The sequence below is a fragment of the Bufo gargarizans genome, chromosome 5 (genome assembly GCF_014858855.1).
Source record: "Bufo gargarizans isolate SCDJY-AF-19 chromosome 5, ASM1485885v1, whole genome shotgun sequence".
Lineage (NCBI taxonomy): Eukaryota > Metazoa > Chordata > Amphibia > Anura > Bufonidae > Bufo > Bufo gargarizans.
Window position 1 is genome coordinate 172,983,849 of NC_058084.1, and position 26,021 is coordinate 173,009,869.

Consider the following 26,021-nt stretch of genomic DNA (forward strand, 5'->3'; position numbering starts at 1 on the left):
AAGAATGTGGGTGCCAAATTTATTGCCAGCTTTATAAACTATTTTTACAATACTAATCTTGTGTATATGTTGGTTTTATTTACAGTGTCAATAAACAAATATCCTCCACCAGAATTCAAATCAAATTGTCTCAATGTGAATGGTAGAAGAACAAAAAGATTGATGTGAGTATTAAGTACAACTCCTTTATACTTCTTCGTACTGCTGTATAATGATCTCCAGATAGGAGATAGGAGAGCATGATCTTCTCTGTGTGTGCTGTGTATGGGAGACATCATAGCAGATAATCTTCATCCACTAACTCAGGGAAAACTGACATTTAGAGATGAAGCCTGCAGAGGGGAAAGCTGGTGAAAAATGTTGAATACAAGTCAAATAATTTTCAGATATACAGATATAGCATTATTCCTCATGTAGACAAATATGTTGGTTTATTCTGAAAAACCAAATGAAATGACATGTAGACTTTATTTCATCCTAATAACAGTGACGTTGACCCAGTGGTAATGTAGATCTGGATCAAATGTAGCAAATGTACATTTCTTCTTTTTTTAAATGGTGTGTCCAACTTTTGACTGGTACTATGTATACTTATATCATACCAGTCAAATATTTGAAAACACCTTTTAATTCCATGTCTTCCACAACTTACTTCATTGTTTCAATGTCTTCAATATGAATCTAACACATAGAATTAGGTAGTAAACAGAAAAGTGTTAAATAAGCCAGACTATGTTTATTATGTATTTTAGATTCTTTAAAGTATCACCCTTTTGCCTTGACAACACCTTGCCTTCATGATGTATTTTAAATCATTATTTGTGTTGTGCATTGGTAGGGTTGGTACACAGTTCCATACAGTGCAAACCCTATTCTAAGCCACGTCAGGACAAGAACCACTCAACTAAGTAAAGGGAAACAATACTCCATTACAGTAAGACATGAAGGTCAGTCAGTCTAGAAAATAAGCACATCTTTGAATGTATCCTCAAGTGCAGTCATTAAAAACCATCAAACACTGATGCAACTAGCTCCCATGAGGCCCTCCTGGGGAAAAAAAAGACAAAGACTTACCTCTGCTGAAGATGATTCATTATAGCTACCAGCCTCAGAAACCGCAAATTAACACCACCTAAAATTAGAGGCTACATACATGATTTATAGAGATCAAGTACCAGACGGTTCTCTACATCAGCTGTTCAGAAGAGATTGCGAGAATCAGGCATTTATGGTTGAACTGCTACAAAGAAGCCGCTACTGAGGAACAGTGATGGTCAGATCGCAGTGTTCGCCAACGAACACATTCGGGCTGCCATCTTGACTCACCTGTCCGGCGATGCACAGGTAAGCCCTTACTTGTGCCGGGAGCCGGTCTGAAATCAAATGCGGTCACCGGGAGCAGGCAGTTCCAAGAACAGCCCGATGAAGGCCCCTGGCGGCTGTTCTCTGAACTGCCTGCTCCCGGTAACCGCATTTGATGTGGGTTTCTACTGAATTCCATATGTATTCCTTCCTTATTTTCATGTCTTCAACGTGAATCTACAATGTAGAAAATAAAAAGAAAAACATGGAATGAAAAGGTGTGTCGAAACACTTTTGACTCTTACTGATGATATGTATATATATATATATATATATATATATATTAACAAGTAAAAGTGTAACAAGTAAAACATGTTTTTCTTTATGACCTCATATTTTAGATTAACACAAGATAAGAAAAACAACAAGTCACTTTCTCCAAGAAATGAAGTGATAATCCCCAAAATATAAGACTTCAGAAATTAGACCAATTTCAAGAAAATGAGTGTTTAAAAAAATATTGAAAGGTAGAATTAAAAAGCAGGACTAAGTGCCATGTGGGCACCTTTACAATGACCATATTCAAGGCAACTAACCTTTATGGAAAACTAATGGCATAAGTAAAAGGAAAAGGAAGACAGAACAATTAAGGTTTACTAGAGAAATTAGTACTACAGTGTATGTGAACAGAAATCTGCCTATAAGACATTGAACTAGACATGAATGCATCGATTGTAAATAAATCAAGTTAATTTGGAAATTTCCAAATACTTTGGTTCCAACAAATGTGAGGTTTTCCAACAAGTCAATCAAAATTGCATCTGCCATTTAACATATCACAATACATGGAAAAAGAGAAGATTAAGGGCTCATGCACACAACCGTATGTATTTTCCAGTCCTCAAAAAACTGATCCACAAAAAATACAGATGACGTCCATGTGCATTACGTATTTTGCGGAATGGAACAGCTGGCCCCTAATTGAACAGTACTATCCTTGTGCCTCATGCGGACAGTAATAGGACATGTTCTTGCTTTTTGTGGAACGGACATACGTAAACGAAATGCACATGGAGTAACTTCCGTATTTTCTTGCAGACCCATTGAAATGAATGGTTCTGCATATGGTCCGCAAAAAAATGAAAGGGACACGGAAAGAAAATACGTTTGTGTGCATGAGTCATAAGAAGCATCACAAGGCCCCGCCCTAGCAGGCTTGTCCATAATGTCTTGCAGCCAACCTATATCACAGGCATTGCATCAGATCCCAGCCAGGATCTACCATGTTTTTTTGGAATGATACATTGGAAGCATGGCACATCTGTTAGAGGAATAAGATCTTAAAACACACAAAACAGCTAGTTTGGCGTCCAAGGTTGTTGCACAGTGAAGAGAAGACAATAGCTAGTAAGCGTGTTAGGGTACTTTCACACTAGCGTTTTTGTTTTCCGGTATTGAGTTCCATTCTAGGTGCTCAATACCGGAAAAAAACTGATCAGTTTTATCCTAATGCATTCTGAATGGAGAGCATTCTGTTGCGTTTTTTGGCTGGTGAAAATACCACAGCATGCTGCAGTTTTCTCTCCGGCCAAAAATCCTGAACACTTGCTGGAATGCCGGATCCGGCATTAATTTCCATCAAAATGCATTAATGCCAAGTTTTCCATCAAAATACATCCTTTCTTTCTGCCCGTGCATGTGCAGACCATTAAATCTTTGAAATAAATAAATACCGGATCTGTTTTTCCCGATGACATCCAGAAAGACGGATCCGATATTGCAATGCATTTGTGGACCAATGGGTCATCAATATCAGATCAGCAGGGGTCCGACACTCTCTTCTTGTTCGCTGCTGCATTTGTAAGAGCAGCGATGAGCAGGAAGAGAAATGGGAGACAGTACATACACACTGCGAGTGCCATCTCCTCATACAGCTGATTGGTGGGGGTGCCGGGTGTTGGACCTCCACTGATCTGATATTGATGATCTATCGTTAGGATAAGTCATCAATATAGGAGAACCCAGAAAACCCCCTTTAAGTACCCCAGGCTTGCCAGCCATTGGCTGGTGAAGATTAGGGCTGCATTAGTAGCCCTTTAAGAGCTGGGTAGCACAGATGTGCATACTCTACGGGCATACTGGAGAGGCCTAGCTGGCAAGTGCAAACCAAACATGGGACTTCAGCAGCCGCGCCCGCTGCTGGAGGGAAGGGGAGGATCACTGGAACAGAAGAAGCAGCAGCTGCAGCAGAGTAAGAGTGACAGTGCCCATGCCTACCCTAAGGAGTGGAAAGGTGGCAGGCAAAGGCCACTGACATAACCCATCCTATGTCCTCTCTTTATTCAGACATTTTGTCACAGGACGCCGGAGACGCGCATCCTTCCCCTTGCGCCACCGATGTCCTGTTCCTTTCCGGCAGCTGCAGGAGGCGCCTTCCGCACAGAGCGGGGAGCCGCTCGGCATCTCCGCTGCCATGGCAACGGAGGGTGGAGCGCGCCCAGCCGCACGCTCATTCTATGTGTGGCCGGTGTCCAAAAATTTGATTTGCAACTAATGTGAATTTCCTCGTGGTAATGAATCACAATTTTTCCTAAAATGGTGGATACAATGGTGGCTACACGTGTGAGGACATGGGGCAAGGAACTCTGGGAAGGCAGGATCACCCATAATGCCATGCATGCAGCCAATCAGCAGCCAGCCCTGTGATACAGCCCTATAAATACGGCGGCCATCTTAGATACTGCTATTCACCAGCGTGCTTAGCGCAGGGAGAGACGTTGCAGGCGCTAGGGAGAGTGATAGGGAAAACATCATTGCATTGTGAAAAAAAAGTGATTTATAAGTGCAGGGAAAGTATAGGGAGGAATCATTTAATAGCATCTTAGTGCAGGGAGAGACGTCAGACCAAGCGCTAGGGACAGTGATGGGTAAAACCTCAAAAAAAGCGATTTACAAGTGCAGGGAAAGATTATTGGGGGATCTAAACAGCCATTATATAGCTCTGTCATTCCAACAATTTGTTCTTGGGGGTGCGTGAAAAAAGGAAAATATATATGTAGTTCACTGCTGCAGCTATACAGGGAGTGCAGAATTATTAGGCAAGTTGTATTTTTGAGGATTCATTTTATTATTGAACAACAACCATGTTCTCAATGAACCCAAAAAACTCATTAATATCAAAGCTGAATATTTTTGGAAGTAGTTTTTAGTTTGTTTTTAGTTTTAGCTATTTTAGGGGGATATCTGTGTGTGCAGGTGACTATTACTGTGCATAATTATTAGGCAACTTAACAAAAAACAAATATATACCCATTTCAATTATTTATTTTTACCAGTGAAACCAATATAACATCTCAACATTCACAAATATACATTTCTGACATTCAAAAACAAAACAAAAACAAATCAGTGACCAATATAGCCACCTTTCTTTGCAAGGACACTCAAAAGCCTACCATCCATGGATTCTGTCAGTGTTTGGATCTGTTCACCATCAACATTGCGTGCAGCAGCAACCACAGCCTCCCAGACACTGTTCAGAGAGGTGTACTGTTTTCCCTCCTTGTAAATCTCACATTTGATGATGGACCACAGGTTCTCCATGGGGTTCAGATCAGGTGAACAAGGAGGCCATGTCATTAGATTTTCTTCTTTTATACCCTTTCTTGCCAGCCACGCTGTGGAGTACTTGGACGCGTGTGATGGAGCATTGTCCTGCATGAAAATCATGTTTTTCTTGAAGGATGCAGACTTCTTCCTGTACCACTGCTTGAAGAAGGTGTCTTCCAGAAACTGGCAGTAGGACTGGGAGTTGAGCTTGACTCCATCCTCAACCCGAAAAGGCCCCACAAGCTCATCTTTGATGATACCAGCCCAAACCAGTACTCCACCTCCACCTTGCTGGCGTCTGAGTCGGACTGGAGCTCTCTGCCCTTTACCAATCCAGCCACGGGCCCATCCATCTGGCCCATCAAGACTCACTCTCATTTCATCAGTCCATAAAACCTTAGAAAAATCAGTCTTGAGATATTTCTTGGCCCAGTCTTGACGTTTCAGCTTGTGTGTCTTGTTCAGTGGTGGTCGTCTTTCAGCCTTTCTTACCTTGGCCATGTCTCTGAGTATTGCACACCTTGTGCTTTTGGGCACTCCAGTGATGTTGCAGCTCTGAAATATGGCCAAACTGGTGGCAAGTGGCATCTTGGCAGCTGCACGCTTGACTTTTCTCAGTTCATGGGCAGTTATTTTGCGCCTTGGTTTTTCCACACGCTTCTTGCGACCCTGTTGACTATTTTGAATGAAACGCTTGATTGTTCGATGATCACGCTTCAGAAGCTTTGCAATTTTAAGAGTGCTGCATCCCTCTGCAAGATATCTCACAATTTTTTACTTTTCTGAGCCTGTCAAGTCCTTCTTTTGACCCATTTTGCCAAAGGAAAGGAAGTTGCCTAATAACTATGCACACCTGATATAGGGTGTTGATGTCATTAGACCACACCCCTTCTCATTACAGAGATGCACATCACCTAATATGCTTAATTGGTAGTAGGCTTTCGAGCCTATACAGCTTGGAGTAAGACAACATGCATAAAGAGGATGATGTGGTCAAAATACTCATTTGCCTATTAATTCTGCACTCCCTGTATGGTGAAAGCGTTTTAGTGGCGTATTTCGGTACAAAGAGAGAAATATATACGCAGTTCAGTTTTGCAGTTATTTGCTCTAAAAGCGTTTACTGGCCTATTTCAGTGCAGAAAGAGAAATATATACGCAGTCCACTTTTTCAGTTATTTGCGCTAAAAGCGTTTACTGGCCTATTTCAGTGTAAAAGGAGAAATATATACTGTAACAGATCTCCTGGCACCCCGACTGGGTACCTCCATTGATGGATGCTCCTAGTGCTTGCCGAGGACTCCAAGCACTCCGCTCGACACAGTAACCACCACAGGAACAAGGAACAGCTCTTACAAGAGCTAGGGGTTATAGCCAAGAGATTATACAGCGTACAGCAATCCACACACATGAGACGAGGCTCTCTCTTGAAGGTGAAACAGGAACTCTTTAATGGGTTATTTTTCAGCCTTTTATGCAGGTCTCCTAGCAAGGGACACTCCCCCTGGGGACCTTGTGGAAGACTGTGACAGTTTATATATTAGCCAATCACATGTACTTACAGTATTGAAACCTTCCCAGCAATTGTACACAAAGCCCCCTTCCCTCTGTCTGTAACGCAATCAACAAAATGCAATGGTCATTGTCTTTGAGGCCATAAACAAAATACAATTGCCAAAACACAATAGGCTCTGCCTGTGATACAATTACCAAACATAATGGGCTAACTTTATCACTCACAGGCAGAAAACACACATTTTTCCCAAAACACAGAAAACACCTCAAAACCCCACATATCCCCATAATTTATAATACATAATACATCCATGGATAGCTCTGATCTGGGTGAACAACATATCCAAAAATCACCCAGATCCGAGCAGGGGTTCCCGAATTCCATGGAAGTCACATTTGGCCGACCGCAAGCATGGCTTTCCTGCCCAAAAGAGATCCACAGATATAGGCTGTGCGGCCGGTCTGTCTTCTCCTTCAAAGTTAGTATATGGGCCATAATCCTGAGGCAAGAGGCTGGCAAACAGGCCCCTCTAAAACCCAGTGGCGAGGTTATTTTCGCCACATATACGCAGTTCACTTTTGCAGTTATTTGCGCTAAAAGCATTTAATGTGGCCTAGGTCTGTGCAAAAAGAGAAATATATGCGCAGTTCACTTTTGCAGTTATTTTCGCTAAAAGCATTAACTGGCCTATTTCAGTACAAAGAGAGAAATATATACACAGTTCACTTTTGCAGTTATTTGCGTTAAAAGCTTTTACTGGCCTATTTCAGTGCAAAAAGATAAATATATACGCAGTTCAGTTTTGCAGTTATTTGCGCTAAAAACGGTGCAGTTATATGTGGTAAAGGCCTTTTTGCGGTGAAATTTTTTCTGAGAAGCAGGCTTTTTTGGGGAAATTTCCTCGATGCCTGTACACCTCCTTTTGCTGTATGGACCGAATTAAGTATTGGTGAAATTTGTTATATGAAACTGGCCTTTTTTTCGTCACATTTATGGGTGATTGTACACCTCCTTTTGCGCTATGGGCCGAATTACGTAGTAGTGAAATTTGTTATATGAAACAGGCTTTTTTTCTCCAGATTTATGGGTGATTGTACACTTCCATTTGCGATATGGGCCAAATTACGTAGTGGTGAAATTTGTTATACGAAACTGGCTTTATTTCGTCAAATTTATGGGTGATTGTACACCTCCTTTTGCAGTATGGGCCAAATTACTTAGTTGTGAAATACTTTATGTGACACAGACTTGATGAACTTTGCAACTCTTTTGGGCTCCAAGCAATCTTGAAGCTTTGTCTTCTCATTGTCTATAGCTACTAGAGGCCTGTTCATGCCAGGTCGGTTCCCACAGAAGTATCTGGCTCAATATGCAGCCGATACCGCACTTGCATCAATCTTGACTGGATTTGTGTCTAGATGGAGAGAATTTTTTTTTTTTTTTATGCTTTATCACAACCAAGTCTTAGAATCAAACAGAAAACTGGCCTGTTTCTACTGTCTTAGGTAACACTTTATTGAGTAATCGTGGAAAGTCAAAAAACAGTTGTCCACTAATCCCATAAAGGCCTTTTCGGTGCGGGTTAAGCACAGATAAGTCATTACAAGGACTGCTGCCAATTATCAGATCGAATTGTCCCCATTATTCAACCTGTTTCCTGGTTATATTTAGAGATGAGCGAATTTAAAAAAAATTTGATTTGGCCAGTTTGCAGAATTTTTCAAAAAAATGTGCTTCGATACGAATTTAATCGCATTGAATTGTGTTAAAATGGCTATTTACTGGCTACTGAGAGCCTTTATAGTAGTGTAGAACACTGTGCCTTGTAGTAGCACGCATAGGGAGTCTGCTTTGGTTGTGAAAAGTAGAGCCAAATTGATAGGGTGGAGAGGGTGTCAGCAGTAAATTTATGTTGACGTGACTGATAATTTTGCCCTTCCTCTGATCTGTCAGAAAAATAACCCACAAAAAACGGATCCTGTCTGTGGAGCATATGCTTTTACTCTGTCAGCATTTGCTCAATAATCCATCAGTATTGCTAATGCCAAAAAAAAAAAAAACAGGAGTAGATGTAAAACAGAGATAACACATGAATGGAATATTTGTATGTCTTCTGTGTTTTCTACCCACTCCTGATTTTGGCTACCAAATCATAAGCCAATTCTGATGGGACCATACAGGCCTTACAGCTGCTACACATAGAGGATCCGTTGTGCGTCTCATTTTTCCTTTCTTCTGACAGATCAAAAGAAAGGTCAAATAAATTATGTCAGACAGGCCAAAAGGCAGAATATTGGACCAGTCATGAAGTGGGGAGGGTGGGAACCACATGAGAAGTCCACAGAGCGGACCTATGACATTGTGGTGAGGTGGAAGCAGGCCCAATGACAGGGTCTGGAGATGGCAGCAGTATAAGCCCGAGTAGCACAATGACCAAATCTGGAGGTGGCGGCATCAGGAGAAAGCCACCGAGTGGCACAATCACAGAGTCTGGAGGTGGCAGATGCAGCAGCAGCATCAGGAGAAGGGTACCGAATGGCACAATGAGTCTGTAGATGGCAGCAGTATTATGAGGCCACCGAGTGTAACAATGACAGAGTCTGGCAGCAGCATCAGTAGGTTGTCATTGTTTTCATGTACTTTTTGTATACTGGTTGTTTCATAATATATATTTTTCTCACACTTTCCGACTTCACACGACCTCACACTTCGTCATTCGGGCCATACAGAAAAAGGAGTTTTTAAGTCACCCATAATTTTAACAGAAAAAAAAACACTTTGAAAGAGTGGCACAATGACAGAGTCTGTAGATGGCAGCAGCATGAGGAGACCACAGGGAGGCAAGGTGACATAATGTGGAGATGGCAGCAGCAGCAGGATACAACAGAGTGGCAAGATTATATATTGTGGAGATGGCAGGAGCATGAGGAGACCACAGAGTGGAAAGATGAAATAGTTTGGAAGTGGCAGCAGCATCAGCAAGCCACAGAGTGGCAAGGTGACATAGTGTGGAGATGGCAGCAGCATAAGGAGACCACAGAGTGACAATGTGCCATAATGTGGAGATGTCAGCAGCAGCATCAGGAGACCACAGAGTGGCAAGGTGACATAGTGTGGAGATCGCAGCAGCATGAGGAGACCACAGAGTGGCAAGGTGACATAGTGTGGATATGGCAGCAGCAGCATGAGGAGACCACAGAGTGGCAAGGTGACATAGTGTGGAGATGGCAGCAGCATCAGGAGAACACAGAGTGGCAAGGTGACAGAGTGGAGATGGCACCAGCATGAGAAGGCCACAAAGTGGCAAGGTGACATAGTTTGAAGGTGGCGGCAGTATCAGGAGGCAACAGAGTGGCAAGATGACATAGTGTGGATATGGCAGCAGCAGGATACCAAAGAGTGGCAAGTTGACATAGTGTGGATATGGCAGCAGCATGAGGAGGCCACAGAGTGGCAAGTTGACATAGTTTGGAGGTGGCGGCAGCATGATGAGGCCACAGAGTGGCATGGTGACATAGTGTGGATATGGCAGCAGCAGCAGCAGGATACCGCAGAGTGGCAAGGTGACATAGTTTGGAGGTGGCAGTAGAATCAGGAGGCCGCAGAATGGCAAAGTGACATAATGTGGATATGGCAGCATGAGGAGACCAAAGAGTGGCAAGGTGACAAAGTTTGGAGGTGGCGGCAGCAGCAGCATCAGGAGACCACAGAGTGGCAAGGTGAGATAATTTGGAGGTGTCAGTAGAATCAGGAGGCCACAGAATGGCAAAGTGACATAATGTGGATATGGCAGCATGAGGAGACCAAAGAGTGGCAAGGTGACATAGTTTGGAGGTGACGGCAGCATCAGGAGGCCACAGAGTGGCAAGGTGACATAGTGTAGATATGGCAGCAGCAGCACCAGGATACCACAGAGTGGCAAGGTGACATAGTGTGGACATAGCAGCAGCAGTATCAGGAGGCCACAGAGTGGCAAGGTGACATAATGTGGAGATGGAAGCAGCAGGATACCACAAAGTGGAAAGGTGACATAGTGAGGAGATGGCATCAGCATGAGGAGGCCACAAAGTGGCAAGTTGACATAGTTTGGAGATGGCAGCAGCATCAGGAGAACACAGAGTGGCAAGGTGACAGAGTGGAGATGGCACCAGCATGAGAAGGCCACAAAGTGGCAAGATGACATAGTTTGAAGGTGGCGGCAGTATCAGGAGGCAACAGAGTGGCAAGGTGACATAGTGTGGATATGGCAGCAGCAGGAGGAGGCCACAGAGTGGCAAGGTAACTTAGTGTGGATATGGAAGCAGCATGAGGAGACCACAGATTGTCTAGGTGACAAAGTGTGGAAATGGCAGCAGCAGCATCAGGAGACCACAGAGTGGCAAGGTGACATAGTTTGAAGGTGGCAGTAGAATCAGGAGGCCACAGAATGGCAAAGTGACATAATGTGGATATGGCAGCATGAGGAGACCAAAGAGTGGCAAGGTCACATAGTTTGGAGATGGCGGCAGCATCAGGAGGCCACAGAGTGGCAAGGTGACATAGTGTGGATATGGCAGCAGCAGCACCAGGATACCACAGAGTGGCAAGGTGACATAATGTGGAGATGGAAGCAGCAGGATACCACAGAGTGGAAAGGTGACATAGTGAGGAGATGGCATCAGCATGAGGAGGCCACAGAGTGGCAAGTTGACATAGTTTGGAGGTGGCGGCAGCATGAGGAGGCCACAGAGTGGCAAGGTGACATAGTGTGGATATGGCAGCAGCAGGATACCACAGAGTGGCAAGGTGACTTACTGTGGATATGGAAGCAGCATGAGGAGACCACAGAGTGTCTAGGTGACATAGTGTGGAGATGGCAGCAGCAGCATCAGTAGACCACAGAGTGCCAAGGGGACATAGTTTGGAGTTGGCAGCAGAATCAGGAGGCCACAATATAGCAAAGTGACATAATGTGGATATGGCAGCATGAGGAGACCAAAGAGTGGCAAGGTGACAAAGTTTGGAGGTGGCGGCAGCAGCAGCATCAGGAGACCACAGAGTGGCAAGGTGAGATAATTTGGAGGTGTCAGTAGAATCAGGAGGCCACAGAATGGCAAAGTGACATAATGTGGATATGGCAGCATGAGGAGACCAAAGAGTGGCAAGGTGACATAGTTTGGAGGTGACGGCAGCATCAGGAGGCCACAGAGTGGCAAGGTGACATAGTGTAGATATGGCAGCAGCAGCACCAGGATACCACAGAGTGGCAAGGTGACATAGTGTGGACATAGCAGCAGCAGTATCAGGAGGCCACAGAGTGGCAAGGTGACATAATGTGGAGATGGAAGCAGCAGGATACCACAAAGTGGAAAGGTGACATAGTGAGGAGATGGCATCAGCATGAGGAGGCCACAAAGTGGCAAGTTGACATAGTTTGGAGATGGCAGCAGCATCAGGAGAACACAGAGTGGCAAGGTGACAGAGTGGAGATGGCACCAGCATGAGAAGGCCACAAAGTGGCAAGATGACATAGTTTGAAGGTGGCGGCAGTATCAGGAGGCAACAGAGTGGCAAGGTGACATAGTGTGGATATGGCAGCAGCAGGAGGAGGCCACAGAGTGGCAAGGTAACTTAGTGTGGATATGGAAGCAGCATGAGGAGACCACAGATTGTCTAGGTGACAAAGTGTGGAAATGGCAGCAGCAGCATCAGGAGACCACAGAGTGGCAAGGTGACATAGTTTGAAGGTGGCAGTAGAATCAGGAGGCCACAGAATGGCAAAGTGACATAATGTGGATATGGCAGCATGAGGAGACCAAAGAGTGGCAAGGTCACATAGTTTGGAGATGGCGGCAGCATCAGGAGGCCACAGAGTGGCAAGGTGACATAGTGTGGATATGGCAGCAGCAGCACCAGGATACCACAGAGTGGCAAGGTGACATAATGTGGAGATGGAAGCAGCAGGATACCACAGAGTGGAAAGGTGACATAGTGAGGAGATGGCATCAGCATGAGGAGGCCACAGAGTGGCAAGTTGACATAGTTTGGAGGTGGCGGCAGCATGAGGAGGCCACAGAGTGGCAAGGTGACATAGTGTGGATATGGCAGCAGCAGGATACCACAGAGTGGCAAGGTGACTTACTGTGGATATGGAAGCAGCATGAGGAGACCACAGAGTGTCTAGGTGACATAGTGTGGAGATGGCAGCAGCAGCATCAGTAGACCACAGAGTGCCAAGGGGACATAGTTTGGAGTTGGCAGCAGAATCAGGAGGCCACAATATAGCAAAGTGACATAATGTGGATATGGCAGCATGAATAGACCACAGAGTGGCAAGGTGACATAGTTTGGAGGTGGCGGCAGCATCAGGAGGCCACAGAGTGGCAAGGTGACATAGTGTGGATATGGCAGCACCAGTATACCACAGAGTGGCAAGGTGACATAGTCTGGAGATGGCAGCAGCATCAGGAGACCACAGGGTGCCAAGGGGACACAGTTTGGAGGTGGCAGCAGAATCAGGAGTCCACAGAATAGCAAAGTGACATATTGTGGATATGGCAGCAGCAGGAGACCACAAAGTGGCAAGGTGACATAGTGTGGAGATGGCAGTAGCAGGAGGAGACCACAGAGTGGCAAGGAGATTTTGTGTGGAGATGGCAACAGCATCAGGAGACCACAGATAGGCAAGGTGACATAGTGTGGAAATGACAGCAGCATGAGGAGGCCACAAAGTGGCAAGGTGACATAATGTGGAGACGGCAGTAACAGCAGCAGCATCAGGAGACCACAAAGTGACCCTGTAACAGAGCAGGGCAGTGGGGTCCAATACCAGTAACCGCTGGCGAAGTTGGGTGCAAGAATGAGCACTTGGCATCAGATGTGTGGCACCAGGCAGGTTGCAGCATCAGAGTAGTAGCTGAGGCAGGTAGTCAGAAGAAACCGTTCTCTTTTATCAAAGTGTTGGTGTGGCACCATGGATGATTGGAAATTCTGGCTGATCCACCCCTGATTCATCTTGACAAAGGTCAGTCTCTTCACATTTTGGGTGGACGGGTGAGTTCTCCTTGGGGTAACTATGGTCCCGCCACACTAAACACCCGCTCTGATGCCACACTACTGGCCGGGCAGGACAGCTTTTCTAGGGCAAACGCTGCTAGTTGCGGCCACAAATCCAGTTTGGCTACCCAGTAGTCCAGCGGATCTTCAATGTGCTGTCCAAGTATGCCACCACATGCTGGTTCAGGTCCTGCTCCAGGTCTACCTGCTGCTGCTGGTGAGTAGTTTCTTCACTATGCGGGTGAAGAAAGCAACCGATCAGCAACTCTAGACTTAGGCTGCTGCTGATGGATCTGGTACTGGTCCTTCCACCCCACCCCTCCTTAGCATCAATGACAGTGGAACGTGAGCGCAGAAGGCCCCCCGGTCAGACCTGCTAGAGGATAGACAATGGCGCAAATAAGCAGCGGCCAACAGACTACATAGGATGTCTCTGTAGTAATTCAGTTTGTCCTCTCTCTCGGTGGGTGTAAAAAAGACCCCATTCTGTACCCTCGGTAGCGAGGGTCCTACAAGATGGAGAGCCAGAAGTCATCCCTCTTCCGAATGGTGACAATTCAGCTGTCATTATGCAAACAAGTGAGCATGCATCGTGCCATTTGTGCAAGTGACTTGGAGGAACTCCCTGCCTTCATCTCCACTGCATACTGCCACAGTGTGTCCGGGTCCTCTGGCTCATCTTCCTCATCGACCTGTAGCCCCTCTGGCTGCTCCTGCTCCTCCTGTCCTGTCAGCTGAGTAGAAAGCTGCTTTGTTAGTGGAAAAAATTGGTTAAAATGGAAAATTAGGCAAAAAAGGGTTAACGAAGTTAGTAAAATCAGTTTTGAATACCTTGAGGGGTGTAGTTTATAGAATGGGGTCATTTTTGGACGGTTTCTATTATGTAAGCCTCGCAAAGTGATTTCAGATCTGTAGTGGTCCCTATAAATTGGGTTTTTGTAAATTTTAGAAAAATTTCAAGATTTTCTTCTAAGCCTTGTAACATCCCCAAAAATAAAATATAATTCCCAAAATAATTCAAACATGAAGTAGACATATGGGGAATGTTAATTCATCACAATTTTTGGGGGTATTACTATGTATTACAGAAGTAGAGAAACTAAAACTTTGAAATTTGAAATTTTTTCCAAATTTTTGGTAAATTAGGTATTTTATTATGCAAAAAATTTTTTTTTTTTTACTTCATTTTACCAGTGTCATGAAGTACAATATGTGACAAAAAAACAATCTCAGAATGGCCTGGATAAGTCATAGTGTTTTAAAGTTATCAGCACTTAAAGTGACACTGGTCAGATTTGCAAAAAATGGCCAAGTCCTAAAGGTGAAATAGGGCTGAGTCCTTAAGGGGTTAAATGATCCTGAGGGTTATGGAACAAAAAAATCAAATAGAAGACCCAAAAAAATCATCATCAGCATTGAGCCTGAGGATCCAATTGGCTGTCCGTTAAGACACTGGACGATCTTCGACCCAAATTAAGGCGCTGACTGCAGCCCCATAACCATCAGACGGCATCTAAGACTGAAGGGCTTAAAAAACAAAAAACGTCTTCAAAGACCGTCTCCTTGAACGCCACAGAACTGCTCGTTTGGACTTTGCAAGAGAGCACCAAACTTTTCTAAAGAAAAGTCAGAACTGCTAGCTTCTAGACTTCAGGAATGGAATTTGCTACAACGAGGGACCACAACTTCACACTTCCATCATCGACATACCCAGTTAGCTGCATACTATGCAATGGAAAGCGATGTCTGTTTCTGTACTGATGTAAATGGTCTTATGATGGAGTTAGATGGTTCACATGTTCCCGATGAATGGAGGCTATTCATAGACTCTAGAAAAACAAGTTTTAAAGCTGTCTTGTTGCACAATGGTAACGAAAAACCATCTGTTCCATTGGCTCATGCGGTTGGAATGAAAGAGACCCATGCTTCTATGGAGTTAATTTAGAAAATTATCAAATACTCAGAACATAAATGGAAAATTTGTGCTGATCTTATAGTAGTAGCACTGCAGAGATATTTCTCTCACCCAGCATCGGTATATGTAAAATGACACCCCAAAACACATTCCCCAACTTCTCCTGAGTACGGAGATACCACATGTGTGACACTTTTTTGCAGCCATGGTGGGCAAAGGGCCACACATTCCAAAGAGCACCTTTCGGATTTCACAGGCCATTTTTTACAGATTTTGATTGCAAACTACTTCTCACGCATATGGGCCCCTAAAATGCCAGGGCAGTATAACTAGCCCACAAGTGACCCCATTTTGGAAAGAAGACACCCCAAGGTATTCTGTGAGGGGCATGGTGAGTTCCTAGAATTTTTTCTTTTTTGTCACAAGTTAGCGGGAAATGATGAATTTCTTTTTTTCCTTACAAAGTCTCATATTCCACTAACTTGCGACAAAAAATTCTTGCGACAAACAAATTCTAGGAACTCGCCATGCCCCTCACGGAATACCTTGGGGTGTCTTCTTTCCAAAATGGGGTCACTTGTGGGGTAGTTATACTGCCCTGGCATTTTAGGGGCCCATATGCGTGAGAAGTAGTTTGCAATCAAAATCTGTAAAAAATGACCGGTGAAATCCGAAAGGTGCTCTTTGGAATGTGTGCCCCTTTGCCCACCTTGGCTGCAAAAAAGTGTCACGCATGTGGTATCACCGTACTCAGGAGAAGTTGCGGAATGTGTTTTGGGGTGTCATTTTACATATACCCATGCTGGGTGAGAGAAATATCTTGGTCAAATGCCAACTTTGTATAAAAAAATGGGAAATGTTGTCTTTTGCCAAGATATTTCTCTCACCCAGCATGGGTATATGTAAAATGACACCCCAAAACACATTCCCCAGTACGGCGATACCACATGTGTGACACTTTTTTGCAGCCTAGATGCGCAAAGGTGCCCAAATTCCTTTTAGGAGGGCATTTTTAGACATTTGAATCCCAGACTTCTTCTCACGCTTTAGGGCCCCTAAAAAGCCAGGGCAGTATAAATACCCCACATGTGACCCCATTTTGGAAAGAAGACACCCCAAGGTATTCAATGAGGGGCCTGGCGAGTTCATATAATTTTTTTTTTTTTTGGCATAAGTTTGCGGAAATTGATTTTTTTATTGTTTTTTTCTCACAAAGTCTCATTTTCCGCTCAATATGCCCCTCAGCGAATACCTTGGGGTGTCTTCATTCCAAAATGGGGTCATTTGTGGGGTGTTTGTACTGCCCTGGCATTTGAGGGTCTCCGCAATCATTACATGTATGGCCAGCATTAGGAGTTTCTGCTATTCTCCTAAGGCCTCATGCACACGGACGTTTTTTTTTGCGGTCCGCAAAAACGGTTTCCGTTGTTCCGTGATCCGTGTCCGTTTTTTCTTCTGTGAGTCTTTCTTGATTTTTGGAGGATCCACGGACATGAAAAATGAAAAAAAAAAGTCAAGTTTGCCTTTGAAATGATAGGAGAAACGGACACGGATCACGGACGCGGATGACAATCTTGTGTGCATCCGTGATTTTTCACAGACCCATTGACTTGAATGGGTCCGTGAACCATTGGCCATGAAAAAAATAGGACAGGTCATATTTTTTTCACGGACTGGAAACACGGATCACGGACGCGGATGCCAAACGGTGCATTTTCAGATTTTTCCGTGGACCCATTGAAAGTCAATGGGTCCGCGGAAAAAAACTGAAAACGGAACAACGGCCGCGGATGCACACAACGGTCGTGTGCATGAGGTCTTATATTGAGCATACAGGTAATGAGATTTTTTTTTCCGTTCAGCCTCTGGGCTGAAAGAAAAAAAATGAACGGCACAGATTTCTTCATTCACATCGATCAATGTGGATGAAAAAATCTCTGCCAAAAAAAAAAAGGAGGGGAAAGGCGTCTGCCAGGACATATGAGCTCCGCCCAACATCCATACCCACTTAGCTCGTATGCCCTGGCAAACCTGATTTCTCCATTCACATCAATCGATGTGGATGAATAAATCATTGCCGGGATTTTTATTTTTATTTTTTATATACAAAGTGTTTGCCAAAGCATATGAACACTGCCACCTCCTCAGCTCAAATGCAAAGGTATCTTTTACTGCAGAGGAGAAATCTCGTCTTGCAGCGCCGCATACACCGACTTGTGTGTAATCTGACAGCAGTGCAATGCTTCTGTCAGAATGCACATCAGTGCTGCAGCTAGTCGATCAGTTGGTCCACCTGGAAGGTAAAAAAAAAAAAAAAAAAAAAAAACCAGGCCGCAACGCAATAATTTTATTAACTTTATAAAAACTTTTGAACAGAACATATAAACTTTAACTTTTTGAACTGAACGTTAAACTTTTTACTTACTGGTGATTTATTTTTTATTTTTTTACCTTTATAGGACAAACCTCTCCTTCCCCATGGGACAATGTGCAAAGCGCAAATCGCCCAAAGATGTGGCGAAGTGCATTATGCACTTTGTCCCAGGTGAAAGGAGAGGTTTGCAGCAGCTCTGTGTGTAAATGGGCCCTAATAGCCCTGTGTGCCTGTCCTGGTGAGATGTGATCCCTATGCTAGGTGTACCTGTGTGTGGTACTTCCGGAAACACTCTCCAAAGCATAGGGCAGGGTGGTCAGGGCAGTCAGGACAGAAATAGCAGGTGTCACGCCTTATTCCACTCCTGCTACAGACACAACATTTTTTTCGGGGTGACGGTTGGGTTGAGGTACCAGCAACAACATTGGGGAAATGTCGCTCGTGTAGACGGCTAACTACACTGGTGGATGGGGCCACGGAACCTCCTGGGTACAGGAGGTTCTCGATCTCTTCCTGAAATTTGAGGAAGGATCGTGTTCTCCCAGCCTTACTGTAGAGAACAAAACTATTATACAGAGCCAATTGAATTAAATATACAGACACCTTCTTATACCAGCGTCTGGTGCGGCGGGACACTAAATACGGAGACAACATCTGGTCATTGAAGTCCACCCCTCCCATTGGAAGGTTATAGTCGTGGACTGAGAGGGGCTTTTCAATGACACGGGTTGCTCGCTCAATTTGGATTGTCGTGTCTGCGTGAATGGAGGAGAGCATGTAAACGTCACGCTTGTCCCTCCATTTCACCGCGAGCAGTTCTTGGTTACACAAGGCAGCCCTCTCCCCACTTGCAAGACGGGTGGTAACGAGCCGTTGGGGGAAGCCCGCGCGACTAGTTCGCGCGGTGCCACAGCAGCCAATCTGTTCTAGAAACAAATGCCTGAAGAGGGCCACACTTGTGTAAAAATTGCCCACATAAAGATGGTACCCCTTGCCAAATAAGGGTGACACCAAGTCCCAGACTGTCTTCCCACTGCTCCCCAGGTAGTCAGGGCAACCGACCGGCTCCAGGGTCTGATCTTTTCCCTCATAGACATGAAATTTGTGGGTATAGTCTGTGGCCCTGTCACAGAGCTTATACAATTTGACCCCATACCGGGCGCCCTTGCTTGGGATGTATTGATTGAAGCCAAGGCGCCCGGTAAAATGTATTAGGGACTCGTCTACGCAGATGTTTTGCTCTGGGGTATACAAATTTCTGGTTGAAGTGGTCTATGAGGGGCCGAATTTTGTGGAGCCGGTCAAAAGCTGGGTGGCCTCTGGGACGGGAGGTGGTGTTGTCGCTAAAGTGCAGGAAATGCAGGATGGTCTCAAATCGTGTCCTGGACATAGCAGCAGAGAACATGGGCATGTGATGAATTGGGTTTGTGGACCAATATGACCGCAATTCATGCTTTTTAGTTAGACCCATGTTGAGGAGAAGGCTCAGAAAAATTGTAATTTCGGAAACTTGGACTGTTTCCACCGGAAAGGCTGGGCATAAAAGCTTCCCGGGTTGGCGGTTATAAATTGTGTGGCATACCGATTTGTTTCTGCCACAACTAAGTCCCAGAGCTCCGCAGTCAAGAACAGCTAAATCCCAGGGCCGAACCGATCTGAGCTGTCTCAACCCGAACTCCAGACTGGGCGGTGAAAGGGGGAACTACAGGTGTGGCTGAAGTTGGGGACTGCCAATCAGGGTTTGCCCGCACCTCAGGGATTCTAGAGGCTCTACGGGTCTGTCTGTGCGGTGGCTGCGACGGGGTAACTACTGCACGTGCCACCGTACCAGCTTCAACTGCCCTTCTGGTGCTCACCACTTCACCATGTTGTACGGCAGTGCTGGTACTAGGTCCAGGATGGGCTGCGCTGCTGGTGTATGCCTCACCACGTAATCTGACAGCGCCAGCCCCACTCTGCTGCCCTTGAAGCGGACCCTGCGCTACCTGTGGTCTAGCGACACGGGGCCGGGTACGCCTGGTGCTATCAGGAACCTCAACCTCCTCGTCCGAACTTTGAGTCAGACTGCCACTGCTTTCTACAGGTTCATTTTCTGACCCGCTAGATTTATCAGATGAGGGTTCCCATTCCTCATCCGACTGGGTCAGAAGCCTGTAGGCCGCTTCAGAAGAATACCCCCTGTTTGACATTTGGGCAACTAAATTTAGGGGTATTCCCTGAGACTACCCAAGAAAAAAAGCAAGCCTTGGGAGGCTAGCAAAGTACCGGAGGCCGCTGCGGTTGATAAAAAATATCAAAACAGATTTTTTTATCGCCGCAGCGCTTGTGAAGTGAATGTGCAGTGATCAAAAAAAAAATATTTTTTTGTCACTGCGGCGGGGCGGGCGTGGGTGAACGCACGTGTGGGCGACCGATCAGGCCTGACACTGCGTTTTGGGTGGAGGGCGAACTAACGTGACACTAATACTATTATAGATCTGACTGTGATCAGTTTTGATCACTTACAGATACTATAAAAGTACAAATGCTAAACTACCTAACCAAGGGGCCTAAACTATCCTAAAACCTAACAGTCAATACCAGTGAAAAAAAAAAGTGACCGTTTACACTGATCACTTTTTTCCCTTTCACTAGTGATTGACAGGGGGCAAGAAGGGGTGATCACGGGGTTAATTGGGGTGCAGGGGGGTGATCTGGGGCTAAAGTGTGCTGTTTGGTGTACTCACTGTGAAGCCTGCTCCTCTGCTGGAACCAACTGACCAAAAGGACCAGCAGAGGAGCAGGGAAGCCATTTAACACATAATATTTACTAATATGATATGTTATATGGCTTCTGATTCGACATTTTAAAAATCGCCAGCCCGCCAGCCACGATCATTGGCTGGCAGGCTGGTGACGAAATTGTTCTCGTTCATTTGCCGGCCTGCGATGCGCATGCGCGGGCCGGCTCAGTCCGAAATCTCGCGTCTCGCGAGATGACGCACGGATGCGTCCAGGAGGAATGAATCAACCGCCTCCTGGACGCATCCGTGCGTTCAGCGGTCGGGAGGCGGTTAAATAACATAAACTACGTAAAAATAAAAACTAATAATCTTGGTCTAGGAGGACCAGGTCCATATGGAGTAGGAGGTTGAGGAAGCGGTGGATGTGGCGGTGGAGGAGGAGGAGGTAGCCTACACTGCTTTTTGGTTTAATTTTTTTTTTTTTTTTTTTAAATTAGGGTACACCCCAAAACATTGTTAAATATAACCTGTGATAACCCCCTCCAGTCTTGCTAAACACATGCTCAGACAATACACTGGCTGCAGGGCAGGCCAGCACATCCTAGGAGTAAAGGGCAAGCTCAGGCCATGTGCCCAATTTGGAGACCCAGAAGTTGAAGGGGGCAGACCCATTATTCAGTCCTTATAGGCATGTGCACACATACTGCTCCACCATGTCGCATGTTACCGTGATGTCCGTGATCCAATTGGATATTTTCTCTATCAACTTTCGATGTTCTTTTCTGCGCCTACCATGGTGATCATGGGTGGCGGGGAATCAGGGTTCCAAGCTGGAGAGGGAGCCTGAGAAAGGGATACCACATCCAAGGGAGGTCAATGGATGAAATTAAATGTAATCGAGTGGAAATGTGGGGACAAAGTATTGAAGCATAAGCTTCCAAGTTATGGAGGGGGAGCGTGGCAGTTACTCACTCCCGATTTGGGGAGGTAGTGACGATAAATAATATTACATGACTCTTAAGATGCCCTGTTATCCGCCTCAGGCCCAGCCGCCACTGCATTTACCTAGTGTGCTCTTATGGAGCTATAACGTCCCTGACCGTGCTTACTGGTCCACGTATCCGTAGAGAGGTGCACCTTGCCAGATGGCGTTGCGCAGTGCACACCTAATTTTGTCCCCCACTTGGTTGTGCAGGGAAGAGATGGCACGCCTGGAAAAGTAGTGGCGGGACAGCCACCGCCATAAGGCTTTTAAAACTCTCCATCTCCACCAGATGGAATGACATCATTTCAAAGGACAGTAATTTTGAAATGCTGGCATTCAGGGCCATTAATCGTGGGTGGGTACGGGAGTACTTCCTCTACAGCTCCAGTGTTTTTGGAGATGGAGAGCTGAACCCTTCCATGGGACATTGTGGAGATGCTTGGTGACCCAGATGGTGGTGTTGCTGGCAGATCCTCTGTTTGCGGGGTGGCAGGTGGCACTGTCACTCCAGAGACAGATAAAGAGGCCGAGACTTCAGCAGAAGAGTAAGCAGGAGGAGCCAGAGACCTTTCTTGGTTTTTGAGGTGTCTACTCCACTGCAGCTCGTGCTTTGCACTTAGATGCCTGGTCATGCAGGTTGTGCTCAGGTTGAGAATGTTTAAGCCTCGCTTCAGGCTCTGATTGCACAGCGTGCAAACCACTCGTGTCTTGTCATCAGCACATTGTCTGTAGAACTGCCACGCCAGGAAACTCCTTGGCGTTGGCTTTGGTGTGCTCGGTCCCTTGCTGCGGTGGGCAGTAGCAGGCATACTGTCTAAGGGATGGCTGCTCCGCTTTTGCACCCTGCTCCTTCTTCTGCTGTGCTGGTGGCTCTGTGTAACCACTGCCTCTTCCTCCAAACTACACAGATCACTAGCATGACCTTGATTCCATGTGGGGTCGAGGACCTCATCATCCTCCACATCATCTTCCACCCATTCTTCACCCCTTCCCTCCTTGTCGGTCTGCACACTTTCGAAAGCGCCAGCAGTTGGCACCTGTGTTTCGTCATAATCCGAGACTTGTTGCGATGGTCCTCCCATGTACTCATCTTCAAACATAAGTGGTTCGGCATTGGTGCACTCAATCTCGTCCACTTCTGGGGCAGGGCTAGGTGGATGGCCCTGGGAAACCCTGCTAACAGAGTCATCAAAAAGCAGAAGAGACTGCTGCATGACTTGGGACTGCTTGGCTGATTTGCAAGAGGGTGAGGTGAAAGACTGATGGACATCAGCTGCAGGTGCCAACTCTGATCTTTCAGCAGGAGACTGGGTGGGAAACAATGTGAAGGAACTGGAGACACTGTCAGCAAGCCAATCTAAAATCGCCTGTACTTGTTCTGGCCTCACCATTCGTAGAGCCACATTAGGCTCGAACAAGTACCGCTGAAGGTTCTGTCGACTACTTTCACCTGAGGAAGGTGTTTCACTTGTGCGTGTAGCTGGCACAGATCGACCACGTCCTCTCCCTGCAACAGGAGCTCCACCGGCAGCACCACGATCAGGGACACGTCCCTTTTTTGACGCTCTCCTTATATTTCTCAAATTTAGGATCTTTCCCAAAATGGGTATTTATTTAATACCAGAATAGCACAGCAGTATGTAAAGGGTGTATCTCACAATGACACATGCAGCAAAGTCTGCAAAATTAAGATTTTTGCCCTAAATGGGTGTTTTTTTAATAGCAGAATAGAACAACAGTATCTAAAGGGTGTATATCACAATGACATATGCAGCAAAGGCTGCAAAATTTTGTTTTTGGGCCCTAAATTGGTGTTTTTTTAATAGCAGAATAGAACAACACTATCTAAAGGGTATATCTCACAATGACATATGGAGCAAAGGCTGCAAAATTAAGTTTTTGGGCCCTAAATGGGTGATTTTTTTAATAGCAGAATAGAACAACAGTATCTAAAGGGTGTATCTCACACGTACAGATTCAGACAAGGCTGCAAAATTAAGATTTTTGCCCTAAATGTGTGTTTTTTTTAAATACCAGAATATGACAGCATTATATAGCGCTTTAATTTCACACGTACAGATGCAGAGAAGGCCGCAAATTAAGTATTTTGCCCATAATGGGTGTTTTTTTAATATCAGAATAGAAAAGCAGTATCTAAAGCATGTATCTCACACTGACAGATGCAGACAAGGACGCAAATTAAGTATTTTGACCTAAATGGGTGTTTTTTAAAACCCAGAAAATTATAGCTGTATTTCTAGCTTAAATTGCACACTGACTAATGCGGCAGAAGCCCAAGCTGGAGAGTATTGCCCAAAATGTGTGTTTTTTTCAAAGCCATACAATTATTGAAGTATTTCAAGCTTGTTTTTAACAATCACAGATACAGCAAAGGCAGCAATATTAAGTATTTTGCCCTAAATGGGAGTATTTTAAAACCCAGAAAATTATTGAATTTGCAGCAAAGGCTACAATATTAAATACTTTGCCCAAAAAGGGTGTTTTTTTAATAACAGAATATGACAGCAGTATATTTGAATTTCACCGTGACAGATGCAGACAAGGCCTCAAATTAAGTATTTTCCCCAAAATGGGTGTTTTTTTTTTACTAACAGAATATGACAGGAACTGTAAAATGTTGTATTTTGCACAAAAAGGGTGTTTTTTAAAACCCAGAAATTTAAAGCTGTATTTCTAGCTTAAATTGCACACTGACTAATGCGGCAGAGGCAAAGATGCAGGGTATTGCAAAAAATTGATGTATTTTTAAAACCCAGAAAATTCTTGAAGTATTTCAAGCTTGTTTTAACAATAACAGATGCAGCAAAGGCTGCAATATTAAGTATTTTGCCCAAAATGGGTGTTTTTTTACTAACAGAATATGACAGCAGTATTTACTGCTTGAATTTCACATGTACAGATTAAGCAAGGACTGTAAAATTGAGTATTTTTCCCCAAAAGGGTGTTTTTTAAAACCCAGAAAATTATAGCTGTATTTCTAGCTTAAATTGCACACTAATTCTGCAAAGGCACCAGATGGAGGATATTGCCAAAAATTGGTGTTTTTTTTAAACCCAGATTATTATTGCAGTATTTCAAGCTTGGATTTCAATGTCACAAAAGCACATATGCAGTGCTGGTGCACTGAGCTTGCATAAAATGGCTGCCGCCGCCCACCTCGCTAACAGACAGATAAAAGTTATTTTTCTCTGTCATTGGGCTCAGGGCAGGGTAAAAAGATTGTGCACTGCATCCACACAACTAAATCTATGTAGATCGCTGAGTTCATTTGCAGTTCTGATTAAAGTTTCTTTCCAATTCTCTCCCTCACAGCAGCAGCATCCTATCCTTACACTAAGCACAGCAGAGGGACGTGCAGCGCTACGTGACTCCAGCTTATATAGAGGCTGAGTTACATGCTGCACTGGCCAATCACAGCCATGCCATTGGTAGGCATGGCTGTGATGGCTTCTAAAGGCACAGAGTTAAACGCTTGGCAGCCTTTCAAAAAGCACCAATAAATCGCCGAACCCAAACCCGAACTTTCACAGAAATCCAAAAATCCTAAAGTTCGGTACGAACCCGAACTTTACAGTTCGGGTTTGCTCAACCCTAGTCACAACAATACTTAGTACACTAATCAGTAATATCTATTCAGACCTGATAAAATGTGAAGTTGCATGTATTGCGCAAAATATATGTGCATTATTAGTGCTGATTTCCGCAATTGTGAAAATAATGATTGGAGATCACGAATTTTAGAATTTGTGAGTTTATTGCAAATATTATGCGAAAAATTTGCAAAATATCGTGAAAACGAATATTGCCTATGCCGCTCATCACTAACTACAACATGTGATCGACAAGTAGGGGGAGTAGTATTTAAGAGGCAGTCGCGTATATTATATATAATACTTCTGTAGAATGAAACAAAATGTATGATGTATAAGGATTTGTGTATTTTTAACGATATATGTTATTTTAGATATTTTATTTATTGAACCATATTGTTTTTAAGAATATGCAATGAAATGTGTCTGCAAAGAGACCTTTAAGGGTAACGCCCATATGTCACGATCAGTGGGGGGGGGGCACTCCACACTGAACGCCCATATGTCATGATCAGTGTGGGGGGGGGAACTCCACACTGAACACAGGAGGAAAGTGGAACAGTAACTGGGCCTGGAAACTAGGGGAGGAACAGGTCACCTCCTAGACAACCCTAATCCGGGCCCTGACTATCTATCAATATTAATAGACCTTGAAGGTAGGAATATTCATAAGCAGTATACCTAGGCCCTGATTTCCCTATAAGGCCTTGGAATAAGTATATGACCAGAGACAACCAATTCCTCCCCAGATGGATAAATGGAAGTCTCTGTCTCAGGCCCAGATACAACAACAGGGAATATAACAAATACAAACAAACGCAACACCTAACTTCTGTAGAGATGGAAGAACAGGAACACCAGAGAGTATCTCACACCAGCTCAGCCAAACCCAAATTAAGTTATCAACCGCATAGTCAGAAAGGTGGGGTGAGACTATAAAGGGTAGAAGTG

At 44.7% G+C, this 26,021-nt stretch overlaps 1 protein-coding gene across 1 annotated transcript in view; it reads left to right on the top strand.

Annotated features, from left to right (window-relative positions):
* The window catches only part of LOC122939370 (collagen alpha-6(VI) chain-like), a 177,426-nt gene that overhangs the window by 34,067 nt on the left and 117,338 nt on the right, over positions 1-26,021 (top strand). Inside the window, exon 11 of the mRNA XM_044295436.1 lies at positions 86-164. Coding sequence (XP_044151371.1) covers positions 86-164 — 79 coding nt within the window. The remainder of the gene's footprint in view (positions 1-85; positions 165-26,021) is intronic.